Below are 17,209 nucleotides of genomic sequence, written 5' to 3'. Positions count from 1 at the left end.
GATCCAGGGCTCTGACCAGGACTCCCGTCACTCCTGTCCCTGTGCTACCTTCTGCTTCACAGCTAAGGCACCAACCTAGCCTATCTCTTAATAAGCTACTCATCTAGAAATTCAAACATTTAGAAAGCTTTAATTTTATGGCAGGTATTATATACCATAAGAGGTGTATTGAGATAAGAGTGGCACTGAATTTTTGCAGTTTCTTGACTAGCTCATAGAGGGAGATGTTGTCCCTGATGTTCTGCACCTCCCTTCATTGCTATCTACATTTACAGTTAGGGAAACAGATACAGGTGGTCCCATTCTTAAGTACTAAGCAAGATACATACTGAACACAAATGCTTTACTGAAGAATAATAGCAGTGTTTAAACACAGGAAATTAAGTCTGATGTGACAAGTCTACTCCAAACACTGCTGTAACCTCAAAATTTAAAGCTAGGGGCAGAAGAAAATTATTACCTCTCAGGAGGACCTTGCAAAAGGATCTCTGGAGCAAACTAACAAATGATGTTTCCTATCCTGCATGCAGAGACAGAGATGGGGAAGTCCATCATTGTTTCAGCAACTGTTCCACTATGAGAAGAGAACAGAGCTATTTTGGGTGAATTCTCAAGAGTTTTAGAAAGACACAGTAAGCAATGAGAGGTTAGGGTATGGATATAGGTAAAATTTTTGAAATGCAAAGGACAATTGCTGGGTGTCAAGGGAAACACAGAAAAATAAATTTGAGGAAGACTTTGCTGAGAAATGGCCAGCTGGGCCTCAGAACATCCAAACAATTTGCTTACATGGGTTTTCTGCATATTATCTCCCAGCACTGGAAGACCTCAGGTCTATTCTGGATCTGTATTTCTGGGAGTTACCTGCCTCACGCTGCTGCCTCCAGGCAGGACCAATTTTACTTCTTATTCTGGGCATAAACAGCTAAGCCTCGTACAGATGAAGTTTCCATACCCTACTCCTGAAGGGTGTTCTGGTGCTGCAGTACCTTTATTACTCAGCACCATTTTGTAATTAGTCTTTCTTACTTCGGGTGGATAGGACAGAAAATTGCACAGTATAGGACCTCAGCACCTCCGAAACACAGAGCGATTGCCTCCTTTCTTTTTTCAACAGCATTTTACATTACTGAGGATTGTTATGAAGTTCCTGCTGAGTGTTTTCCCTTCAATCTAAACAGCCTGTAGTGTACGCCATTCTTCTACCTATCAGAGATCCAGAAAGCAGTGTAATGTGTTGTAGTTCCTCCAACATTGTCTTCTCCTGTGAACACTCTTTTCCATACACTCACATGTTTCTTAGAATGCAGGACCTAAAATTTGACATGCTACTCCATGCTTAGTATACACTCCTCATCACTGACCTCTTTTTTACATTCAACTTTCAAAATCCCAACATGCATTTGCCTTTTCTGCAACAGCATCACTTCAGTGACATGGCCATCTTGCAATGCACAATAAGCCTCAGATCCTTTCAGAAGTATCTGTTACTTGATCTGTTGGATGTTACTCCATGCTACTGATTATTTTTGATAAACACAGTGCTTGGCACCACTTCCTATTGAATTACCACCCCATTTCCCTTTCTTAAATAATCTTTCCAATTCAAAAAAATTATTTTTTAATTCTACTTTTGTTCTCCAGCATGTTCACAGCCACTTCCACCTTGGTGTCGATAGCAAATTTAAATAAGGACACTCTTACTCTATCATCCAGGTCATTAAAACATCAATTCATACAGGACTTCAAACAGACACCTCTGCAATACAACCCAATAAATCCTTCCATTGTTGACACATGCACGTGCTTCTATGTACCTGTGCACACAAATGTACAAACATATGGGTGTGCACACATGTCTGTGTTCTGCCCCATCTAAATATAAGGAGACTACACTGACCACAGTACTTTGTTGGTTTTGTTGTTTGCTTAGTGGCAACTGATTTAGATTGCCTTCAGTACAAATAAAACTTGTGTTAACAGCATGTCCACTGCATTCAACTTCCACAATCAACCACATTTTTTAACTAGGAAATAAGGCAGAGCTGTTTTACTGATGCATAAATAACACACATACAAGCTAGCCCATCACAAAAATTGAGTTTTAAGAAGTCATCCTATAAAAAACTCCACTAAGAAATAAAAGGAAAACATACTTTCAAAAGTTGGTCTATGTCACGCTTAAAAAGCAACTTTCCTTCTTTCTTTTTGTGTGTAATATTGAACAGTGAGTTCTGATCCTAACCCAGAATTTCTCCGAGGGACTGTACAACAAAATTTAGAACAGAAAAGGAAAAAATGCAGGCTCATTTAAAAATTTTGCTTAATTGTGCAAAACTGCTAAGCAAATGTAGGAGCTACAGTGGGAAAGAAAGTGGCCGACTTGCACAGACTTGCTAGCGGGGTGCTCAGAGTTACACTGCTGTCAAAAATTCCCTAGGTAAAACTAAAAAGAAATAGCTTGTGCTCAAACATTTTTATAAATTCCTCAGAGATACCATAAATATTAATAAGAACATATTTTAAAACAGTCTGTTAAATATTAAGGCATGTGCATGCGTGTATGCTATACAACAATTAAATAAAACTCTGCTCTTCCCACAGGATTTATTAAAATATCTATTTTTTTTGGCTCTCCAGAGAAATCCTTGCTAACCCAAACTAACATGTTCAAAATAACAAGATTCAATGATCTGGCAGTTTTTAAGAACAGATTACTGACATGGTTTTGAATGTTTCTTAGATGAAATCACTAACATTAACACCTTCAAGTTAATCGATTGGTGTCAGCAGAATTCTGGAGAGCTACGCTGCAGGCTCCCACACCAAAGTAGTAATCAATTAAGGAAGTCAGCTGAAAAAAATGATGCAAAGATCAGAGTTGTCAATGGCAAAATAATCTCATCTCAGTGGTGTCAAAGGAAGAGTAAAAAAATGTCACATATTTACTTCATAATGCAAGAAAACTATTCCAACCAAATGTTTAGTAATCTAATAATTGTCAAATAACTACTGCAATTAAAATCTATAAAGAAATTCTTCAGGAATCTATATTCTAGACCAAATTTATGTAGCTTTATAGAGATACATTTCAGTATAAATTGTACAAGCTTTTTTTTTTTACAGTATTAAAGAACATATTTGCTGAAAAAATCCAGTGATTTTATTTCAATAGTACTAAAACTCAAATGATTAATACAGAGTTAAACACCAAGAAAAAAAATTATACAGTTTAGTCCCTGAAATTAATTAACACTTTCACGCTTATACACTTTTCTTTTCTTTTTGAACAGGGAGAAACAAAGCCACTGATTTTTGGCTATGTGTTCCATCTTACACAACTCATAAGCACAAATAACACTGTTTTGTTGAGCTGCTAAGTTCTTGAACCTGCTGAGTTAGCAAGGATGTCCACAGCAGGGTGTTGAGAAGGGGAGCGTTAAATACCACTCAAAATACGGTTCTCATTTCTCCATACTCTTTGTTTGGCTATCACCATCATGAGGGCCTCTACCATGCTACATGCCATAGAAAGCTACCTGACACAATCTGTAGTGCATTCTTTACCTTCCACAAGCAAACCATCAGAATCTATTAAAATTACTTTACGCCGATAGCACTAGAGACATGACAAATCACAGGCCAAGAGTCAGATACCAAAGAATGTGTTTCAGGGCGTTGGGGCCAGGCCCATTTGCAAGCAAATGATATTGTGTGAAGCTGGCATGCTCAGTGCATGACAAACTGATGCAATTTCAGTACTGTCGGAGAAGCTGGGTGAGATTTCTCTGATGTTGGCTATGGTTAGTGTACAGAATTGTGCAGAGTTCCCAGATTTGAATCACTTGGGGCCTGAGAGGGCTTCACTTGACAAGCCACAAATAATTACACTACACTCTTTCTATTGTACTCTATTATTTTGCCTCTTATCTCTACGCTTTGAGCACTCATGAACAAGCAAGGTCGCTTCTATTTTGACCATGATGCAACAAAACATTGTTCTTTTGTGATATGATAAATAAAACACAGCCCTGCGGACTAAACATTTTTATCAGGTCCATTTTCCACTTTTATAAGCAACAACAACTTTGGGAGCTTGTTAGAAGTGTAGAGGTTGGAAATAACCATGCAGGCAAGTGCATGAGCTTTTCACTTAGGAGTGTGATACAGCTATCTCGTTACTGTAAAAACTCATTTGAGAAACGGGGCATTAAGTTCTTAGCCTGTAACAGATAACAGTTATATCTGTGATTACTTTAAGCAGGTTTTTACCCCTCTTCAAATCGGCAATTTTTGACAACTTAGTTGGAGAGTAGCAAAAAATAGTTCTGAATGTGCAGCATGTTGCCGTGCTCTTCCAGATACCAAATACACTTCAGAACTAAAATAACTGTATTTTCTGTATCAATTCACAAAATGTATTATTTAAACATCTAGGCAGTTAGGAAAGTTTTGCATTAGTGATATTATCTTGGACACTGAATTTAAAAACAGTAATGGCATTTGTAACAGGTTTGCGTTAGTGGTATTATCCTGGACACTGAATTTAAAAACAGTAACGACATTTGTAACATTCACACTTAAAAAAAAAAAAAAAAAAAAAGCGAAAGACAAAGCAGTGCCTTTTGCGATTTAAGGGACTAACTTCTAGTCATCTTTTCTTAGCTTACAGAACAGTTCATACTTTCAGAAGAATTTCCCTTCTTTCTCTCATGGTCTAGGTAAAAATCAGGCTTTTAATTTAGAGTTCCATATTACAAACCAGATAATGCCAGGTTTTTTCAGCCTTAAAACTATGTTTAGATGTTTTCTAAAGCTGCAATTAGATACAAACCATCTAGTAGTAAAGGAAAAATTAAAATACAAAGTCTAAATGCATGTAGAGAAAAAATTATTATACCAATTACCTTAAAACTGTTTCTGATGCCCATTAATATATTCTCCTTATGTTTATTTTCCATATATAGTAGCAAGTAGGCACCAAAAGGTAAAGAGAAAATGATAAAGGAATTCTGAGCTGCAAGTGTTGAACCTGGAGAATATTCTCCTACTTTGCCTGTAATTCAGGCCAACATAAGGATTATTTTATTTGAGAAGAGACAATTACTATCCTCAGTAACGCTCCTAACAAGTTCTTACCAAGTTGTTTAAAACTTATCTCAAAAATTTCTTTCCCTCTTCCCTACTGGCACTAAAAATTTTTGGCAAAACCTGGAAGTCTGACCATACCATTTCTGCCAAGGAAAGGTAAAACTAAAACTACCAAAGAAACAGATTTTGATGTAGAGGAGAAACATGGAAAAAAAAAGAAAAAAACAAGCATACTCAGTTATAGTTCAGAATCTACTCCAGCTCTGTAATTTCTGTGTCAAACAGGAATTTTTAAAACATGCAGAGGAAATCATGTAAAGGCTGTACTCCTACCAATCACATATCCACACTGAGTGCTCCAGCAAAAGGAAAGCCACTAACATTTTGTATTCAATACCAAAAATAGATGTTTTCAGTATTTACTGACTTTTTATGCTCCCTCACTGCAATGTAAAAACAGAAGCTAAGTCTTTGGCTTTTAGGGGAAAAGTGGATCTTTAATTAAAACCTAGCTTTTAAATGTTCTCTAACTTGTTTTTAAGAATGGAGTGTTTTGGAGTTTCATGTTGCTGAGGTCATCATGGGACATAAATTTTCTTAGAAATCAGAAAAGCAATAGGCTAATGTATTTTCTGATTCTATAATGGCATAGCATTCAACTCCAAATTTGGTTTGCACTTTTTTTTTTTTAATATCCATTTCTTCACATCTTTCCATTCACTCCCTGACATTGTTATAAATCTATTAGTCCATTAATTTATGATTAAACTAAAGACATGTGTCTTTTGTTTCCACTAATCAAAAGAACAAGAAAGTTAGATTATAATTACCATCACAGCTTGAATGCAAGCAAGATGCATGACCAGGAAGTCCTATTTCTGGAAAGAGCTGGATTACTAAGTAAAGAGTATGGAAGGGAATCTATATTCAGAGCAAGAGTCCTGTGCAAGACCAGAAGTAAAGGCAGTTAGCTGAAGTACCTATGGTCACTCTTCATAAAAGCGGTTCGTTGTAATCAATACAAACTTCCTGCCAAACAATTGATTGTTTCACCACATAATCAAGATTCTTTGTTTGTCCTTACATAAAAGATGATAGGAAAGCTTTGGATTTCGTTATTCTCCAATTTGGAGATACTGCAGCACATGAATACCTTCTGTCCTAGTATAAAACGGGAATCCATTTTTAAAAAGTGAATTACACGGAGAGACAAGGAATATAAAAAATAAAATAATTAAAATTGATAACTCTTATCTCAAAGTTTTCAAGGTAGACTAGTGGGAGAATAGACTTTCACAGAAGTTTTATACCATGTTCACCATATTAAAGTAGTCAAACAATAATAATACCATTTTGGATAGACATTACTTTTCAGTTAAACAACTATTACCAAGTGTAAGCAACCCCTTTCAAGAGTGGCTTTTGAAACTCTGTGTACCACATACACAATTTAACAACTGTCACCTAAAGGCCCTCACCTTAACTGGGACCCACAAACACTGTGACATACAAATAAATAATATACTAAATGGAAGATGCAGTGGAGGTTTGGCTGTCATTTCTTATCAATTACTTACTCTAGCTACACTGGTGGCAGCTTCAACATCCAAAAGCATCTTCTCAGATTTCCTATTTACACATTTTTAGAATTGAAGGTTGTTTTGAACAGGAGGTGGAGCTCTCACTGCACCAGCAGAGGATGATGAGAGGAAACAGTTCGTTTAGAACCTGGAATGGAGAAGGTGCTCCTTTCTCATGGTATGCTCTTTCTGTCCCATCTTATTTAAATATCTAAAAGTATCCAAGCATTACTGTTGTGCCCCAAATACTTTATTTAAGAAAACCCCCAATAACCACACAACTTTTACTAGTTTATGAAACGTGAAATGTTTATAACACGATATATAGGTTGAAATAATAATAAAAAAGGACTGTTCAAAGACAGACAATATCCATGTTCTAGCTACAAGATCTTTATCACCATGACATCTAAGAATAGTTTGCTAACACATAATACTTTTGTTGCCCGTGAAAAATACAATGTCAATTTCAAGGGGAATGTTGGCACTTCTGCTTTGCCATCAAAATCCCCTTCCAGAGTGCCCTACAAAATGCTATTTTAGCCTTCCTCAAGGCACAGGAAGTTGAAGCTTATAGAAAACTGCAAACAAAAAGTTGATACAAATCCTCATATAATCCTTGTAAACTGGAGAAATAATGGTTGCTTACAATAAGAGTATTCAAAATGCAGTAACTGGAAAGCCTCCACTAGAACACTTCCAGGGTGCATATATAACACAAGTACTTCCACTGTTCCTAAATGTAGCACTGAAATTCTACTACCAAGCACAATGCCACGCAAGCCCATCTTCATCTCTATGTTCTCCTCACTGACAGGGTGCCAGGAAAATATTTCTCCACCTTGGCAGAGCTGGGTTGAGACTGACTAAACTTTGTCTTCAGTGGCCTATTAAGTAAGAAACACAATTAGGTTACTAAGCTGCAGTATAAAAAATACCATTGATTTCTTTCCTATTTCTTGTTAATTCAAAGTTAATCATTATAAGAAGCATGAAGATTTACATATATTCAGCCTCCATACAAGCAATCCTTTAAATTCCTCCATATAAAAAATTCACTAAGGAACTCAGAGAGACAGCTGAGTCCAAAAAGAATGCGTTCATTTAAATTAGCAGCACAGACAACATTCATCACAAAGATTGCAAAAATCAAAATCTATAAGTGGGTGGATATCAGGTGGTATTTTCCAATAGATAATTTTGAATTGCAATGGTATAGAGAATTGTCATGTAAAGTTCCCAGTTATTCTAAAAATAAATACCTATTATTAAAAAGACAGCTTTCTAAACCTGCTCCTGCAATACTAACTTAATTAATTTAATAACCTAGCTACTGCAGTGGGTGAAAACACGTTTTCATCTTCTTCAGGACTCACTCACCAGTCACCTAACATAAAAATGGTATCATATACTGAAATTCCAAGAAAACCATAAATGCCATGACAATGATGACTAATTGTCAATTAAACCTGGAAAGAATTACAACAGGTATTAAAAAGTTCAAAAACCAATTAAAATGTGTGTTACAGTAATAAAAAAGGAAGAGATCCCTTACATCTTCCCTCATGTGGTGTTTTAAATTCCAGTGTGTTCTCACTCCTGGGAAGTAAAGAACGTATATATGCTTAACAGTATCTTTGTTGACAGGATTTTACAAGCATCACAACTTGATGCTATATGGACAGAAAACACCAGTAGGAACAGTTAAGCACAAATCCTCTGATGATGTAATTCCATTGGTAGCGTTATATTGTTAACAAAGCTTTGCCACTACTACCTCTCAAAAATCCAGTGGAACTCAAATATATCTTTATTGTGATGCATGTTTGAACGCCCTGCTACCCCCTATCTTTCTGAAAATGTAACCTTCTCATCAAAACTTCAAATCAGTAGATCCTGGGAGAGAATTGAGTAATGGATGTTCTTCAGTTATGCGTTACTGACAGAATGTGTCAACTTTTGGTCTTTCAGATGGCAAACTGATACAGGCAATCATGCTGCTGCTTCTTTATCCTACTGCTGACCAATGCACAAAACCCCCCCACCTTCCCCGCAGGAATACATCAAAAGTGATTTCTTGCTCAGAGAAATTTTACATGGCCCTCTCCACTAGAATTTCATGACTGTGAATCAGGGGGATTTTGAGCAATTGCACAACAATTAGAGATCACTGAAGCTATGTGTGTCTGTCTAATGCATCTACACCCAGAAGCAGATTAAACAGAGAAAAAAGGAAACAGCTTTAGCTGACTGTTATGTATGCATTCAGTCAGTTTTTCACTTTGGTTTTACCTTTTTCCAGTTTCTGCCTTAGCTGCTTTCATGTGCACTGCAAAATTATCCGTGACTTACTTTATACCTTTCTATTTCCCATTGCATACCAAGTGGTCAGTTTCATATCACTGACATAAGAGTCTGTCAACAGGAAAACTGACTGAAGGAAAGAAATTTAATCATCACTGTTGACAAATGCACAACTTAACAAAGCAAACAAAAAAAAAACAGCCAGCCAAACAAAAAATGCAGTTTCAGTAACGTCAATCTTTGGCCTAAATCATCAGGTCTTCCACTAATACATGCTTCCTCATTGGAACTGAAAAAAACAGTGGTCAAAACAGCATTTTCCTGATATTGCAGAATTATTGGCATCTGTCAAATTATCTTTATCCTCTTCACCTTCCCATGTAGGAGAGAGAAGTATCTGTACAGACCTAGCCTGACTCCCTTGTGGAGTAACAAGGACATTTAAAAATTCTCTGTGAAGACACTAAGACAATAAAAAAGTGCAACTGATCTAACATCTAATATTTCTGTTTAACTTCCTTGAACCTAGAGTAAGTGGTCTGTCACTGATTTGACTAGGACTTGCAACACAAGGTAATACATGGTGAACTTGTACAAGCCAGTCTGGTAAGCAGGAAGTCTTCATACTGGCAGATTTCATAGTCAAGGCACACAGAAGCCTGTCCACATTTTTTAAAACTACCAAGTTCACACAGTCCAGCAACTCAGTGAAAGGGTTAGATACTTCAAAGTGTTTTCACGTAAGCCCATTTACATAATTACTTCCTCCATGCTTTATAACTACAATACTTATAAATATTCCCACTTTATCTTTCACATTTATCACTTGCTGTTGTGGCTTACTCTTAGCCTTCATACGGAAGAACACCTAACAACTTCCCTTTTGACTCTATGTACATTTACTTTAAAAGTAAAGAATGCTGAAATACATAAGCTATACCAAACTTTAAGTCCTTGTAGCTGTATACTTCCATGAACATGAGCATAGTCTAGTAATGAGGTAAAGCCTATGAACTCTCAAAAAATCCACAGTACTTTAGAATCTTACATGTCACATCTTACTTCCACAACATTTGCAACTCTAGGAGCAATTTGGGGAGTAGTACTGGAAGTGTTAATTAAAAACGTAGTAAGCACATGTGTCAGTCAAGTGTGCCCTCTGCTCTACAACACATTTAAATGTATGTCACCTTGACCTGCAATATACCACTTTAAAATTTTTTTGGTCAATATAAATCAAATGTACACTAATTTATTCAGTAAGTTTCCTAGCATCTGAATCAACATTAGAAATCTAACTAGCATTTATTATTCTGTTATTGACAAAGGAAGCATATTTAAATGATAACAAGAACACATGGGTGTCATTTTGAAGTTGAATTGTTCCCTAGGGACATCCTTAGTAAGCGTCTACATTTAAAGGTCATTCACTGCCAAATTATGAACAACTGTTGCATTTATTAACACAGGCTCAATAGTTTGGAAGCCAGTGTCATCAATTTAAACTGACAATGAAATCTAATTGTCCACAAGGAAAACAGACATTTTCCTTATTCTGCGTTTCATCATTTTATGTATACCCCAAACAGAACTGGAACAACTGCAAGTTTATTCTGTTCTATTTTTTGTTGGGTGGGGGTTGGGGAGGTGGGGGTGGAAAGAAGGCTTTCAAGGTTTTCTATCAGAGGAAGAGTACTTTAGCAAAGCTGAGCTCCTGAAACAAAGATTGAAAGAAGCATAGTCCCCATTTACTTTGTTGACACAGCCCTGTCTCAAGTGTTGCATTATAGACTTCTCCCTCATTTTTCTTTCTAATCTTTCCATTCTCTAAACCAGTCTTTCACTGGTCAAAACCCCACCCTTTCTATTTCTCAACTGGTCTGTAGTTTTCCCTTTGAAACTAGGGAGAAGTTTGCACTTTCTCCAGCAGGTCACTTTTACCCTCTCCCCAGAACTGCATTCTGCTTCTATGGGAATCTGGTGGTTGATGGGTCTCTGCCCATTCCACTTTTCTAGTGCTGCCTAGCTGTACCAAGGAGAAGAATAAAAGCAACCGAAACAATAGGTTACAGGAAAAGCAAGCTGAAAACAAACCAGTAAATTGGTAATGAGCTTCCTTAAAGAAAAGGAAAAACACTTTTTAAATGTCTTTTCTTTCCAGGCAGCGAGAATACACAGTTGCAGGTGGAATCCAAGAGGAACTGGATTCTGTTCTGATAAAGAAACCATAAACCTGGAGATGTCCTGAAAACGTGTTTTTGTAGCCATGCAGAGCCACTGTAGAGAGTAAAAGTCAACTTCCGGTCTCTCGTTTTGTGCCTGAGGTCACCATCATTGCTGTTTCTAGTGAAGAAACTAGGACGAGCATCACCACACTACTCAAAAAACCCTTCTGTCCTGTTTCTCTGCAATGGCCCCAGACAGTCACCGTGCCAAAGACAGCTCTGTATCCCCTGGCATGTTACTGGTCTGGTGGGGAGCCAACATATGAGCAATTTTCTATCTGTCCCAAGCTCCATCATCCTTTTCTGCTATTAATCACATCATCATTGACAGTTCCTTGTTTCAGCTACTCCAAGAAAACATTTTAATTCTGAGCAAGTTAGCACTTGTGGGAAAGAAAATAATAAAAGATCAACTGTGTAAAGTAGCACTCCTGTGATCACAGAATCATAGAACAGTTTGAGTTGGAAGGGACCTTTAAAAATCATCTAGTCCAACACTCCCTGAAATGAATAGGGATAATGTTTCACAAGATCAGGTTGCTCAGAGTCCCATTCAACCTGACCTTGAATGTTTCCAGGGATCGGTTATCTACAGTCTCTCCAGGCAACCTGTTCCAGTGTCTCATCACACTCATCATTAAAAAAATTCTTCTCTATGTCTAATCTCAATCTACTCTCTTCTAGTTTAAAACCATTGCCTCTGGTCCCACTGCAACAGGCCCTACTAAAGTATGTCTCCATCTCTCTTATAAACCCCCTTTAAGTACTGAAAGGCTACAATAAGGTCTCCCTGGAGCCTTCTCTTCTCCAGGATGAAGAATCCCAGCTCTCTGAGCCATTCTTCATAGCAGAAGTGTTCCAGTCCTCTCATCATTTTTGTGGTGCCCTGTGCTGGGTTTGTATGTGTGGTGGGGGTTTCTGGTAGCAGGGGAAGGAGCTATAGCAGCAGTACCCTGTGAGAAGCTTCTCAGAGCTCCCCCAGATCCCAGTCTGACTCACCTCTGGCCGGGGCCGAGCCAATTAGTGATGGTGGTTGCGCCTCTGCAACCATGTATTTAAGAAGGAGATCCTGGCAGAGAGAGTGCAAGTTGCAAGGAGGAATTGAAAGGAAGACACCTTTGCAAACATCATGGTCAGTGGAAGAAAAGAGGAGGAAGGGTGGGGGATGCGCTGGTGCAGAGATGGCAGGGCTACCCCACTGCCACTGATGGAGGTCCACAGTGGAGCAGAGATACACCTGCAGCCACTGGAGGACCCCACACTGGAGGAGGTGGTACACCCAAATAAAGCCAGGACTCTATGGGAAGAAGCCCCCGCTGCTGTAGCTTGGTGCTGGGAGGACTGCAACGTGGAGGAAGGGCCCATGTTGGAGCAGCTCAAGAAGCGCTGTGGCCAGTGGGAAAGACTCATGTCAGAGGAAGTTCATGGAGGACTGTCTCCCGTGAGAAGGACAACATGCTGGAACCGGGGAAGAGTGTGAGGAGTCTTTCCCCTGAGGAGGAAGGAGCAGCAGACTGACAATAACCCACAATCCCTGCCCCCTGTGTCACTGGGGCAGTGGAGGTAGAGAAATGCCAACCAAAGCTGAACCAGGGAAGAATGGAGGGGTGGTGGGAGAGGTGTCTTAAAGATGTGGTAATGTTCACTGTCCTACTCTGATTGTTAAGTGTTGTTAGTGTCTGAATTAAATTGATGTTCTTTTTTCTTCCCCTAACAAGTCTGTCTATTGCCCATGACCATAATGGGTGAGTCACTCCTCTCTGTCCTTATTTTGATTCCTGAGCCTTTGGCTTTATTTTCTCCTTCCCATTCCTGAGGAGAGAGGGGTGAGACAGTGACTGCACAGTGCTCAGTTGTCCTCTGGACCTCCTCTGTCAGGTCCATGTTTTTCTTGTACTGGGGGCCCCAGAGCTGAACACAGCACTCCAGATGGGGTCTCACCAGAGCAGAGTAGAGGGGAAGAATCACTTCCCTTGACCTGCTGTTCACAGTTCTTTTGATATAGCCAACAATATTCTGGGCTATCTGGGATGCAAGTGAATATTGCTGGCTCGTGTCCAGCTTTTCATCCACCAGTACCCCCAAGTCCTTCTCAGCAGGGCTGCTCTCAATGCCTTCATCCCCCAGCCTGTTTGGATACTGAGGTTTGCCTGGATCCATGGGCAGGAACTTGCACTCGGGCCTTGTTGACCCTCATGAAGTCCACATGGGTCCACTTCTCAAGCCTGTCAAGGTCCTTCTGGATGGCATCCCATCCCTCAAGCATGTCAACTGCATCACTCAGTTTGGTGTTGTCTGCAAATCTGCTGAGGGTGCATTTGATCCCACCGTCCACACCACTGATGAAGATATTAAACAGTACTGGTTCCAGTATGGACCTTATCACTGATCTCCATCTGGACATTGAGCCATTGACTACTACTTTCTGGATGTGATCATCCAGCCAATTCCTCATGCATTGAACAGTCCACCCATTAAATCCATATCTCTCCAACTTAGAGAAGGATGTTGTGAGGGACCATGTCAAACGCCTTACAGAAATCCAGATCGATGACATCTGTAGCTCTTCCCTTGTCCACTGATGTAGTCACTCCATCATACAAGGCCACTATGTTAGTCAGGCAAGACTTGTCCTTGGGGAAGCCATGCTGGTTGTCTCGAACCACCTCCCTGTCCTCTGTGTGCCTTAGCATAGCTACTAGGAGGATCTGTTCCATGATCTTCCCAGGCACTGAGATGAGGCTGACAAGTTGGTATTTCCCAGTGTCTTCCTTTCTACTCTTTTTAAAAATGTGTGCAATGTTTCCCTTTTGTCAGTCACTGCAGACTTCACCTGACTGCCAATGACTCTTCAAATATCATGGAGAGTGGCAACTGCTTCAGTCAATTCCTTCAGGACATTGGGATGTATCTCATCAGGCCCCATACACTTAAGTATGTCCATGCTCTCGGGTATCCTCAAACATGATCTTCTCTTACAGTGAGAGGGACTTTGCTCCCAAGGTCCCTGCTTTGCAATTCATCCACTCGATAGGCGTGGGAAGAGAGGCTGCCAGTGAAGACTGAGGCAAAGAAGCTGTTAAGTATGTCAGCCTTCTCCTTGTCTGTTAATCAGTTTAACAGTTCTGTTAATCTGGGGGATACACCTTCTTTGACCTTTACCACCATACTGTTTTAAATGTTAATACTATATGCTGATGATGCAAAATAACTGCAATTGAATTACCTATATAATTTAATAGAAAAAAAACATACTTCACTCAGATACACTACACTATTCCAGGATTGCACCCATCCCATTTAATTTGAAGGTTACATTTCAAAGAGATTCAATACTGCACAGTGTCCCTTCCTCTACTTATCTCAACTTTTCTAATCCATCAGATTCAGGTAGCAAAGAACTGGTGAAACATCTTAATCACAAAGTCTTCAACACTCTGCAATCCCCGTATTTTATAGCAGTATCTACCAAGCCCACAGTTTCTGACTGTTAACGCCCACATAATGAGGTCCAAAAGAATGAAAGCTGATGTGGTCTGAGCAAGGAAATATTCACAAGCTCCAACCATCCAAGCAAAATCACATTTTTGCTCAGCGCAAAACAATTCCTATGTTACTGTTTTTTCTTAAGTAAATATGTCTGCCTACACAGTATCTTCCTAGTTATTACAGAGCAATGGTAAGTTCTCATTAACCTCAGTTTTGCCAGAGGGAGGGCTTACAGTGTACTCATTTGCATTGGCCCTGTGTTTCTATGCTTGGAATAATACTTATGCATATTATTTAGCCATGTAACAAATTGACAATTACATTAGAATAAGCCTCGCTCATGCATAGTTCATAGACTCTTTAAAACATAAAGAAAATACACCATGTTATTATCAGAATAGACTTTCATATCCTACCCCACAGGCATGCCTGACCCAGAGGAACTTTAACTGTGACTTCTAGCACAGTTCCATGGTCAGGGAAATCACTGAACTTGTGAATCTGATAGTGTAAAGCATGATAAGTTTTGTATGGGATGTGATATAGAAACCCCCTTATCTGGTTGAAGATGCAAAGTAATCATGCAAGAACAATTACCAAACTCTATTGAGCTAGAGAAAGTTTCAGATGCATGAGTGTGACTTGTCACCAGTGACCTGAGAGGAACAGTGCGGTAACAATCAACAGTGCTGTAATAACAAAACATTTTCACTTTCTGAACATTTTCTTGAAAGACTTCTAGAAATACAGTTTCATTTTTAAATTCTTTGAAGCTTACCCAGCTTAACATTTATAAAATTTAAAAACTAAAATGCTCTAAATTGCAGGATTCACTGACAGAATTACTATTAAATAAATAAAAAGCACATTAAAAACAAATACTAAAAATATATATTGCTACGAAAAATCCTATTTGTGTGATATGTACATCTTAGAAATCACTCTGTCACTTCAACTGACCTGCAGAATGTTTTAAAGCTGGTTTAATTTCCCAAAATCACACAGACATGTTGTAGGGGACCACTTGCATTAAGTTCAACTAAGAAGCACAGATAGTAATGCGGTTACACTCCCACATTAATATGTCTAAAGCAGTTTACAAGGCTTGTAAATACCTGCCGGGGCTGAGGGCCAGAGAATATACAGCATTAGCACCAGGGAGTTGCACTTGCTTCATGCAAGTATGCCTACATGGACCAAACTTCTGGCAATTTTACAGGGTTATATTTTTTTTTTTTCCTGGTACTTCTTAACAGCTCAGAAGTACCGAACAAACAGATTTAATAAAAGAAGCTAGCTTTGAATATCCACCTTCAGTCAAGCACCTTGGACTTTGATACAGAGTAGCCTGTCTCCATACAGCAACATGTGGAAAAGTGTTACAGCCCAACAGCTCCATGGGATGAGAAAACCACTGAGGTTGAAAAGGACCTTTGAAAATTGTGCAGATTAACTCCTCTGCTCAGGCAGGGTCAGATGGAGTAAACTGCCCAGGACTATGTCCAGTGAGGTTTTGAGAATCTCCAAGGATGGAGACTTCACACACTTCTGGCCAACCTCTGCTAGTGCTTGACCACCCTCATGGTAACAAAACAGTTTTGTCTTGTGTTCAAACAATATTCCCTGTATTTTGATGTGTGCTCATTGTCATTTGTCCTGTCACTGGGCACCAGCAAGAAGAGTCTGGCTCCCTCTTCCTCATTCCCTCCACTCAGATTACTTATATACATTGATGAGATGTCCCCCGAGCCTTCTCTTCGCCAGGCTGAACAGTCTCAGCCCCCTCAGCCTTCCCTCATGCAAGAGATGCTCCAGTCCCTCCATCATGTTTGGCCCTGCACTGGCTTCGCTCCAACCTCTGCGCCGGGGGGCCCAGACCCAGACCCTGCGCCCGGGTGTGCCTCTCAGCGGGGCCGAGCGGCCTGCTCCCGCTCCCCGCTCCACAGCATGAAGCTCGCGTGGGGCGGGTGAGGCCCGAGGGTCTCAGGGCAGAGCAGGGCAGGGCTGACACCTGGCCCCGGCGCGGCCCCCGCCCGCCGCAGCTACATCGCTTGGCCCCCCACCCCTCCCTCCCCTCCCGAGGCGCAGGGGTCTCCCGCCCCGCCTCCCCTCACCGTATAGCCCCGCTCCAGCTCGCTCTCCTCGTAGCGGAAGGAGGGGATGTACACCTCCATGCCGGCCCGGCTCCCACTCAGGGCCGCGGGCTCCCGACCAGCGGCGCCGCCGCAGCCATCTGCACGCCGCACGTGACTCCGCGCACGTGACGGCAGGCGGGGCGGGGAGGGGCGCGCGGCCCGGCCGTTTGGCTTCTGCCGCTGTGGCCCCGCCTCCTCCCCCCCTCCCGCGTCGAGCGGTTGGGGGGATGTGGGGGAGAAGGGCGCGGGTTCCTCTGAAAACGCCGTATTTTAAACAAACAAACAAACAAACAAACAAACCTCCTCAAAAAAACACCAAAGTTTGAGAGCACCTGCTTTAGCTGCGCCGGGGCAGCAGTGTTGCTTCGGACACAGGAAAACGGGG

At 40.3% G+C, this 17,209-nt stretch overlaps 1 protein-coding gene across 1 annotated transcript in view; it reads right to left on the bottom strand.

Annotated features, from left to right (window-relative positions):
- Positions 1 to 16,949, bottom strand: part of SNX24 (sorting nexin 24) — a 91,654-nt gene extending 74,705 nt beyond the window's left edge. The window contains exon 1 of the mRNA XM_042787985.1: positions 16,804 to 16,949. Coding sequence (XP_042643919.1) covers positions 16,804 to 16,863 — 60 coding nt within the window. The 5' untranslated portion in view covers positions 16,864 to 16,949. The remainder of the gene's footprint in view (positions 1 to 16,803) is intronic.
- Positions 16,950 to 17,209: the final 260 nt, after the last annotated feature.

This window comes from Tyto alba, unplaced genomic scaffold, assembly GCF_018691265.1.
Source record: "Tyto alba isolate M040663 unplaced genomic scaffold, T.alba_DEE_v4.0 Super-Scaffold_13, whole genome shotgun sequence".
Lineage (NCBI taxonomy): Eukaryota > Metazoa > Chordata > Aves > Strigiformes > Tytonidae > Tyto > Tyto alba.
Note: the sequence above shows the minus strand (reverse complement) of the source record. Positions and strands in the feature narration are given on the sequence as shown.